This window comes from Theobroma cacao, chromosome 2 (genome assembly GCF_000208745.1).
Source record: "Theobroma cacao cultivar B97-61/B2 chromosome 2, Criollo_cocoa_genome_V2, whole genome shotgun sequence".
NCBI lineage: Eukaryota > Viridiplantae > Streptophyta > Magnoliopsida > Malvales > Malvaceae > Theobroma > Theobroma cacao.
The window spans coordinates 40,516,050-40,526,679 of NC_030851.1; the positions used below are offsets into that span (position 1 = coordinate 40,516,050).

Genomic DNA, 10,630 nt, shown 5'->3' on the forward strand with positions numbered 1-10,630 from the left:
GAAGTTGGATGATGCGATCATCATTGATTCTAGTGTTGTTTTTCTTTGATTGTCCTCCCTCCATCAGCGGTTTGCTGATGATGGTGCTGCAACTTTAAGCCAACAGTAGAAGAGAGAAATGGATTGATATTGCCAAGGAATTATGCTTAATTAAGAAGCTAACTTAGTATTGGGTACTTCCCAAGTAGAATGTCCATGGGACCAGGCTTTTAAGCCCGCCAGCTCAAAATTTTTGCTTTGTTTTACTTCCATTTGGAGTAAAAAGGGAAGATAGATTTGAACTTGAATCTAACAACACACGATTTAGTGGTAGAGTTCTTGAAGTTTTTCTCCACCGTTGATAAGCTTATTTTCCCATTTACAATCAATGAATGTTCGTGCCATGAACAAAATCTTGTCTTCTTCCCTTGCTTTCCTTGCTTTCAAAACGTTCAGAGTGATTTTATGTCCAGGTAATTTGACCAGATGATCAGTTTAAGAATCTGCATGTAACGCATGCAGAAGGGGCCTCCATGACATGGCAGAAAATGCCATGGATGATCTAAGTCAAGGGGAAAAAGGTATATTTCCAATAAGAAACGGGAGACATGAGATTCATAGAAGGAGGTTCTTTCTGAAAGAATTTTTAACCAATTTCGACTAACCAATTTCGACTAAGTAACTGTTTACCAGCTAAGCAGAGATCAACCACTTTAACGCCTAAGAATGCCTTGCTTCAGTCTAGAACAGTTTACTTTTAAACGTGACCATTTACATGCTATATTTGCTGTAACAATCCAAAATTTTCTAGCATAGCACTCTGAAATGAAATAAATAAATAGAAGTCCTTTCTATTTGAATCCTGCTTCCTTCCTTTAACCAGCCTTCTTAGTTCCCATCCCTGCAATAAACTATTTTTTTCATTGCCATGCACTACCCCCGACTTCCAGAAATAATGGCATCATAGTCATTCTTCTCATGGCTATGTGTTTTTTTGCAGCTATGGATTCTACAGATGCTGCTGTAAGTCTGATCATTCTTCTCAATCTCCATTGTTATATCGCCTTTATTTATCTCATTGCATTTGGCACGGCAACAAATGTTTAATTTACTAGCATAAGATTCTGCTATATAATTCTCAGTGGCTAAATCATGGAGGTGACTTGACTAACCGGAGGTTTGCTTCTGGAGAATTTTTACTCAACCCGGCAATGGTCAGGAATTTGGCATTATGATGGGCATTCTATGCTGGCAAAGACATATCAGCAACTCCAGCAGTTGCCTACGGAGTAGTCTACTTCCCGTCATGGAATGGATATTTGTATGCAGTCAATGCATTCAATGGTGCTCTAATATGGAAGCAGAATCTTGGTCAGCTAACTGGACTAACTGGCACTGGAGTTCTTGCAAATGTTAACAGTCTCAAGATCAACCTCCACAATTGATGGGGACCTCTTGATTGTAGGGATATACGGACCAGCATAGTGATTGCTGTTTCCCGATCAGATGGGAGACCTGTTTGGTCTACTATACTAGACCCTCGACCCCGGGTTCTGATCACAGGATCCGGAACAGTTTACATGGGGTTAGTCACCTTTAGAAATCTGCCCTTCCAGTGTTTTTTATTTGCTAAAGTTTATTATCTATTTACATATTCGATTTTCCTGTAGGGCGTTCTATGTCGGAATATCATCCCTGGAGGAGGGATTACCACCAGAGCAATGCTGCACTTTCAGAGGCAGTGTCGTAAGGCTAGCTCTCCGAACCAGGGCAATCCTATGGAAGACCTATTGCTGCCAGATAATGGAGGCAGACCGGGAGGTTATGCAGGAGCAGCAGTATGGGGAAGCAGCCCTGCTATTGATGTAAACAGGAGGTTAGTTTATGTGGCGACAGGGAACCTTTACACAGCTCCTGCTGAAGTGCTAAAATGTCAAGAGCAGCAAAACAATCAGACAGCTAAACCAAGTCATCCTGATCAGTGCATAGGCCCTGACATCAACTACAATTCGATCCTCGCCATCGATATCGATTCCGGAAGGATCAGATGGTCCAGGCAATTGGGGGGCTATGACATTTTTTACTTCGTATGTTTGGTTCCTAACAATCCTGACTGCCCTCCGGAGCCTAATTTAGATGCAGACTTTGGCGAGGCTCCCATGCTCCTTACTATCAATTCTAATGGGACAATTCGTGATGTAGCTGTTGCAGTGCAAAAGAGTGGGTTTGCCTGGGCCTTAGACCGCGACAATGGTGACATAGTCTGGTCCAATGTAAGTATGATTACCCTTTTTGCCTTTCTGATGCAAAACATTGAAGTTGGCAGTAACTGTCAAAAGGGAATTTAAAGAGATTCTGTTTCACATGAAAACCACACAGCTAGCAGGACCAGGTGGCAAGGAAGGAGGAGAGCAATGGGGTGCAGCCACAGATGGGAGAGGGGTTTACACCAATATTGCTAACAGCGACCGCCAAAGCTTCATGCTCACACCATCTAACCAAACAACAACAGCAGGAGCATGGGTAGCTTTGGACGCAAATACAGGAGAAATCGTGTGGTCAACGGCAAACCCCAGCAATGACACTGCCCAGGGGCCTGTTACGGTGGCCAATGGCGTCCTTTTTGCTGGGTCGGTAGCCTCTAATGGGCCTATATACGCCATCGACACTGGCACAGGGAATATATTGTGGACATATAATACTGGTGCTATGGTATATGGTGGTATATCGGCCAGCTATGGGTGCATTTACGTGGGAAATGGATATACAGTTGGCTGGCAAGGTTTCACCCCACTTGGACTCCAGGAACTTCACTTTACGCATTTTGCATTGGCTACGGGATGACCTGGGGCAAAGCCACCGAAATCTATCGACATTTATTTCAACCTGTGGCCGTACTATGAAATAAACTTATCAAATTCATCCAACCTATCAGCCCATGTAGCATGAATCTATGTGTATTTGACTAGGTCTTAGGTAATACAGACAATATGTGAAACTTTGCTAACAAAAGTACCAACCTCTCATGAAGGAGCATGAGTGCCTCCAAACTTGGCATTCAGGCTTCCTCCAGTGTTCCTTTGACAGTTATGATCACACTGAAGGTGCCATAACATCCTACAATGTCAAGACGAGAATGCATGATAACAATGGCAGTGCTCACACCAGTAGGTTAGGCATACAATAAACCTATTAATCGACTGATTATAATGGATCATCGACAAAAGCAAAGCATTCCATATGCAGATCAGCACACTGTATTCGTCATGATATTAAATGGAAAGAGATTGTCATGTTTGAACTCTGATACAAAAGGGTAAAAAGGGGAACTAAAGAATTATACAACACAAAAAACCAAAAGAAACCAAATAACCAACTGTAACATCTATGAATATTTACCCACCTACACTCCTGAAAGTGCTAAAGAAACTTAAAAATACAACCAAGCAAACGAAAGATTAGATGATTAATTCTCCTGGTTCTACAACCACACATCAGAATTGACAACATACAGCGAACCTTGTAGTAGGTTTGCATCTTTGCTTGAACTCCATGACAATTTCAATGAAAATGCTTCCTAGTGCAAAGTTACCTCTTCCACTCAGCTCTGACAACCTTATCTGAAATTGCCGAGCCAACCATAATGGATAGTTATGGTGCAGAATAGTCATTTGAATATGAGAAAAAAAATATTGATGAAAATAAGCTAAATAACATAAATTATCAAAGTAAATCTGACACACATGGGTGGCAGGCGAGTTTTGCTCTCATACTAGGATCAGAGATGAAGATGACTTGAACAAACAAATATATTTCTTAGAATGTAGCAGAAATAAATCTTGGACAAGCAGGAAAGTTAGGTGTAATCAAAAGCGCACCTTAAAAGATGGATTCATAAATCAGAAATAATCAGCAAAGACACTAAATGAATATCTGGTTTCGATTCCATACTCAGAGTGCACTCAAAATGTAATTTGCATGGTAAATATTACATGCACTACCAACATATGAGCATGCTTAACTAGACATAAAGACATGAATGTAAGTACACCAACAGGAATGAATTCTCATATTATACTGAAAGAATGGGAAGTACTAAGTGGCATATCCATATAGATAACACAGATATAGCAAACCGAAAACACAGATGAAAGGCATAAAACATCTAGTGTTGAATTGTTCTTACCATTAGCATCTCTAGAGGATGATAGAGATTTCTCATTGCGGATAGCTCCTTTGCCAGCTACTTGAACCAGTCTTTGAGCACGTGGTGACAATGAACTTAGATTGTTAGTAGTTGAAGATGGCAAAGAATATCGCCTGTTTAACCCATTTTTCTCAACCACATCACGGGTAAACCGTGGGGAGCCTTGACCCCTGAGTCTAGCTTTTGCAGATTCAGTTGGTGCCATATAACTGGGCACTTTTGGCATGCTATTTAACCCATCTTCTTGATTATCAATTTTTGCAGGGAAAGAAGCTCTTCTTTGATTTGCTTTTGAGCTCTCGTCGCTGACCTGCTCATCCTTAGAGCTTAACTCCTCTGTTACCTGCATGTTCTCAATTTCACCATTATTTTCTGCAGGTAGCAAGTCAACTGCAGGAGAGATATTAGACTCATCAGGAGAAGCATCTAATGTGGACAATTTCAGATCTGCCTCAAGATTTGATGGTTCTGAGAGTGTTGCAGTCACATCTATCATCTTCTCAGTAGATTCCTGCTCTGAAACATCAGGAGCATCAGAACTAGAAGTTTTCTTCAGAGTCTGCTTTGTTTTCTCATTAACAACCTCAGACTTATCAAAAACCTCCTTTGCAGAGTCAGAAAGTTTTCTTAAATTGCGCTTAACCTTCTCAAGCTCATTTTGAGAATGTTCCCGAGCTGAATCTGCTGTGTTTCCGAAAACTCTCCTCAGACCACGTTTGGGTTTTTCATACTCCAAATTAGAACGACTAGATCCATTTTCAACTTTTGCATTGGACAGTTTCCGAACACTTCTCCTTGTCTTTCCTTGCCCATTTGCATCACCCTTTGTCTTAGACTTTGAGGCCAGACTCTTAATTGGCTGTGAAGGGGCTTCCCAAAAGCGTGACCTTGTCCAGCGTTGAAGCCACTGCCAGGGCAAGTTAGGTTCCTCTGGCCCATACTGAAGTCGTAGAGGTAATGCAGCAGGTAATGAAGCCAGAAGCTGAGAGTGATTGAAGTGCATAATCACATATGCAGTTTGGAACAGCAGTGAAAAGAACATAGCAAAATGGCCAGAAGTTAAGACATCATAATTCTTGTCATTCACAATATACCCTCAGCTTGGAACAGTTAATTAAGTAGCAGCATGCATCAAAAACATTCATCACTGACAAAGTTTCTACATATTTTGGAGAAAGGAGCCAAGGGCTGTATTACATGTTACATATGAAATACTTTTATGCTCATGTTCTAAAGTTCAAGCACTTGGAATAATAAGAATCCTTTGTTTATGGTATACCATTTCACTATGTTCGAACACAAGGCAATGCAACCTTGGCTTGTACAGATAGCTCATATGTATTACCACTACAAGTCACACCTCCTAAGCAAATTGAATTCAATTCCTAAGATTTAAGTCCTCTTAAAGAACATTTTAAGGTAGTAACTTGTAACAAGAATAATGAGTATTAACTACTTTATAAGGAAAATCAACAGATAAACAATCTTAAAAAAAAAGAGGAGGGGGCTGGAGACCCAAAACAATAGATGTGAAAGTCAGTGGTCAAATTTTGATACAAACAGGAGGAATCTAGAAACTACCTATAAGATGGGGCATAGAGCTAATTACACGACAGTTGAGTTAAAATTGGAATAATGTCTGTACTGTACTGATGTTATAAACATGAACTACCATATAGAGTAAAAGAACTATGACTAATAAAGAGTAAGAATGTCTGCAACAGAAAAGTATAACCTTGTAAAAAACATTTATAAGAATCAAGAAGCACGAGTGCAAGCTTGAAGCACTGGAAACAGGAGCAAATCTTAACAATGTACAAAAGAAGTCAGACAACTAATGCACACACGCAGGAAATTCAAGAAGCATGAACATGTTCTAAACAACGTGGATTCTCTATCAGCACAGAAGTTCTCATTTAGATAGCTTTATGGCATAAATCTAAGTTGAATCCAATAGTAGTATCAGAAAGCCACAGATATCTATATACAATGACAAAAAAAGAAAATGACCATACCTTTTGAACAAAAGCATTATTTGATAAATTCTTCACCTGAGCAGATGTGCTTACTCTGTAAGAATCAGAGCTTTTAGAACCCTGTTTCAAAAAATCATTAAACAAATAAATAACAGCTAGCTTAGAAGCATAATATAATCATAAAAACACCTTTATTCTCATAGGGACTTTCACATTCAAAAAAAGAACTATGAGATGCAGCAACATGCTTCTAGTAATTTTTGTCAGAATAGCAAGAACAGATAAGCCATCATCCAGTGGTCCATCTAATAAATTACCAGAAGCAGATGTTTTTTCTGCACTTCAACCCCAACATCTGAACATCTGACCTTTTGACCACGAGCTAGTGCCTGGAACTTAACAATTCCCCAGGTACAGCACAAAGTAGCAACAGCTTGTCTTCTAACCAAGTGACCACGAATAAGTGCTTGCAGCCTTATAATGCCCTTGAGGGTTCGAAATGCCCGGCGAGCCTTCCAACATATAATGTTGTCATCAGTAAAGTAAAACAGCAGAGCAAAGAATTTTTATCAATCAATAAAACTGCATGATTTTAGGGTTAATAATAATCCAAGTATAAGGTCATTCAAACAATAGAATGGTTGAATGCAGATTCTGTATTTTCATTACACTTTGTGCAAACCCATACTTACCCAAAATTTGCAATATAAGGTATGATGCAGAGTGAGAAGGATCTAATATTACCACCCAAATGCCAACTCAAGCAAAATAAGCAGAACACTATCTCCTTACACACAAATTAGGATAGTACCATAGATAATCAGCAGAGTTTACCCACAACTAAATGAAGACTATAGCAGTAAATGGCTTACACATGTTCATATCATACACGCCTCTTTAAGAATAACAGTAACCATTAAAGAGAGAGTAAGCTACCAGATAACCTCTGAAAGCAGCCTGTGCCTTTGCAGCAGCTTGGTCAAGCCTAATCCTCTCAGGATCTTCCAGGTTACCCAAATTACTGATTGCGTTATCACTTCCGTCCTCTTTTACAGAAGGAATATTTCCCCCATCATTTGGCAATTTGGTAGGTATATCCGTCTCGGACTCCATTACATTCCTAGCACTTGTCACCAAAATAGGTGCCGAAATTGATGGAGGATCCACTGATAGGTCAGACACAGTTACCTTTGAAGAAACCAATACCTCTCCTTTATTTGCAGAATTCTGCATGTAATAATCAAACAAAAATTAGAACATGTAGCATTTTCAATTTTCAACTACTATTTAAATATTTGACGATAACCAGTACTCTCTTACCAGCTTCTCTCTTCCTTTTGACAAATTGGACTTTGAAGATTTCTTCCCAAGAAGCAAGGTCTTGATCCATTTTGCAGGGGATTTTCCCATCTCCGTTAAAACCAAAAATAATTAAAATCCCAAGTTTCTAAATCTGGAAATCTGCGAAAGTCATACACAACAAACACCTAGTATTATCCAGGTTCCAGCATAGCATGTAAGCATTTAATTAAAAAATAAATAAAACTAGAAACATAGCGTTAAAAAAACAAAACCACCCTTCTCACTATCTCAGTACAGCTTGCAATTAATGGCAGTTACAATTTTTCTACACAACATACTCATTATTACTTCCTTGTAAGATGGAAAGGACTAAATTCTTACTTAAAAAAAACACAAATCTACAAAACCGATAGCAACTGAAGCTGAAACCGAATATCCTAGACAAATAAAATACAAAAAACAAAACAAAGTTCAACAATTTTACTGTCATATTCAGCTTTACTTCACAGTCTCAAGTAAAAAAACGACAGATTAATAACCAAAGCCCACATCTACTTTAAGTTAAACAAAATAATATAACTAAAGCCAATAAATCAAGACCAAAAAAAAAAGAGCGACAAAGAGATCTGGGCCGTACAATAAGCAAGCGTGTCGGCAAAACCGAAAAAGATAAAAAAAAAAAAAAAGGTATCAAAAGCATTTTACCTGAAAATGCCGCAAACTTGAAAGCCTTAGCAAGTTTCCATTACTGCAAAAAGAAAAATAAACAGTAAATTTTCAGAGATCTGAAGAACAATTTTTCTTCCTTTTTTTTCCTTACAACTTCATTTTGCATGCTTAAGAAGATGAAAAGAAGCAAATGCAACGGTAGGAATAAAGAAGAAAGAAATGTACCATTGAAGATCGACCAGGATTCCTCGGAAGAGAATCTTGAGCAGTGTTTTTCTTTTTTTTCTTTTTTTTTGTATTTTTTAGTTTGCTATGGAGACTGAAGTTAAATAAATGCTACAGAAAGAAAGGAAAACAGCCTGCGGAAAATAAATTTAAAAGATAAACCAAAAAAAAAGGCAAAAGAGAAGTGCTAGGCTTTTGCAATTTGACAAAAATCCAGAAAACGACGGCGTTTAAAAGTGGGCCCCTGTCAAGTCCCCATAAAAGTGGCGATGGAGAGATAACATGGTCCCTCTGCCCTTGCTGGTGACCTGTCTCAATATGCTTCAATTTCCTATTTACTTTTTTTGTCTTTTTTCTTTAAAACTTTAATCCAAAAAAATGTCTACAAATATCAAATCCTAGTTAAATTCATTACTTCAAAAAAATATTTTAAAATTTTAAATTCAAATTTAACTTTTTAAATATAAAATACATATATTTATTATTAAATAAATTTTACCTACATTTCTTATAATTTCAATTATTTTTATGCGATATCTTGTTTTTTATTGTCAATTAATATCGTATGAAAAACTTTTGTCTCCATAAAAATTATATTATTAATTTTATTTTATAAAATTTAAAAATATTTTAAATATAAACTAATAACTTAATTTTAATTTGAAAGTATTCTAATTTTATTGAACAAAATTGACAGCTTAATCTTTTATGAAAATCGAAATTATTCACAATGTGCTAATTAAAATATATATATATATATATATATATATATATATATATACACAATATTAATTGAGAAAAAAATGATAACATATCAATTAGAAAAAGTTAAAACCACAAAAAGAATAAGTGTACTTTACCCATTTAATCAAATATTCAAACAAAATTAATTATTTTGAAATGATTGTAATTTTAATGTGACTTGTTTAGAAAGATGCCATGGAAGGATTTTTAGTGTAAAATTTAACGTGGTAGTTCCATTTAATTCTATAAATTCTTATATACCCATTCAATCAAATATTCAAATAAATTAATTATTTTAAATTATTGTAAATTTAATGTGGCTTGTTTAACAAGATGCCACGAAAGGAACTTTTAGTACAAAACCTAATGTGGTAATTACATTTAATTTTATAAAGTCTTAGATTTAATAGAGAAACAAATTCTATATTTAGTAGTTTTTTGAAGGCCAAAGAAACGCATTGACTTTTAATAAAAGACCTTTATGTCTTGCATGCTAATTTTTTAATTAGGACATCTATAAAACTAAAGATTCTTTTGGTACAAAACAAGATTAAATGTACTTAAACTTAATTAAACCTGTTTTAAGACAAGTAGTGTGGTCAATTGTCCAGAGGAGTTTCTAAGATTCCTTAAAAAAACAAGCAACTTGCAACAATTAAAATACATGGTGGTTGCCGGCTGGCCGGTAGTAACTAATGACTAATGGAAATTATTATTTTTTTCTTTGAATAAAATAGTTAAAACTACTAATGGTGGTTACATACAATTTTCAACTGATTAATTGTGATTTTAAGTGTACAATCAAATCAAGTGGACAGTTGTTTAGCCAATAAGTGAGATTAGACAAAAATAATAATTTTTAATTAGGCAAACTTTACCTACAATTCCTTCTATTTTAATTTTTCCGACATAATACTCGTGCTTTTTTTTTTCTTTTCAATTAGCTCTTTGTGGATAAGATTTGTTATTGAAAGAAGTTGTATTTTTAATAATAAAATTATCAAAAAAATATTTTTAAATTTGAATAAATTAATTAATTTTCGAATTGAGAATATTTTGATGATTTTATTAGGTAAAATGAACGGCATAAATAAAAATAGAATTTATTCGTAAAAAATTAATCAGAAAAGAAAAACATAAAATATTAGAAAGAAAAATTAAAACCATTTAACTGTAAGTCGAGTTTATCCGTTTTAATCAACAAAGAACTAATGTCTCTTGGACACTGAGCCACTGACCCACACATTGCAAGAAATTAATGGTGGGCTTGTAACTGGGCGGCATGCTATTTAATTATGTTTTCAACTCTGGGCCCGATGGCTTCTCTCTTGTGAGATTTGAGCAACTAGGGGAACCATGGTTAGAGGTTTGCCCAGCCCAACATGATTCACAATGAGAAAAAGCCTAATTAGTCACTTCCTTCAAATTACAAAACATTTTACATTAACCATATCAGTAAAGGGAGAAAAGATGGCATATGTTGTAATTTTGAGCCATGAATTCACAAACCCCTCCAATTAAATGATTA

General features: G+C 36.1%; 1 protein-coding gene and 1 pseudogene across 2 annotated transcripts; one reads left to right on the forward strand and one right to left on the reverse strand.

Moving 5' to 3' along the window:
- LOC18610467 lies at nt 518-2,971 on the forward strand (annotated as a pseudogene).
- Nucleotides 3,203-8,485, reverse strand: LOC18610468 (protein IQ-DOMAIN 31). 2 transcript variants are annotated; one of them, XM_018116042.1, is made up of 8 exons: nt 8,359-8,485; nt 8,170-8,212; nt 7,483-7,623; nt 7,099-7,389; nt 6,480-6,674; nt 6,202-6,282; nt 4,166-5,168; nt 3,203-3,599 (listed from the first exon to the last, which is right to left on the reverse strand). In XM_018116042.1, exons 3-8 carry the CDS (start codon nt 7,570-7,572, stop codon nt 3,568-3,570), a joined length of 1,692 nt encoding a protein of 563 aa, XP_017971531.1. In that variant the 5' UTR covers nt 7,573-7,623; nt 8,170-8,212; nt 8,359-8,485; the 3' UTR covers nt 3,203-3,567. The 2 variants fall into 2 exon arrangements, with proteins under 2 accessions (XP_017971531.1, XP_007046196.2); XM_007046134.2 differs by having other exon boundaries at nt 7,483-7,649.

Excerpts from the sequence above, each read along its gene's own strand:
- LOC18610468 (XM_018116042.1), bottom strand. The coding sequence starts at position 7,572 with ATGGGAAAATCCCCTGCAAAATGGATCAAGACCTTGCTTCTTGGGAAG. Across the intron at positions 6,675-7,098 it reads CTGCTTTCAGAGGTTATCTG|GCTCGCCGGGCATTTCGAAC; the intron begins GTAGCTTACTCT and ends ATATGTTGGAAG. Across the intron at positions 6,283-6,479 it reads AGAAAAAACATCTGCTTCTG|GGTTCTAAAAGCTCTGATTC; the intron begins GTAATTTATTAG and ends TTTTTGAAACAG.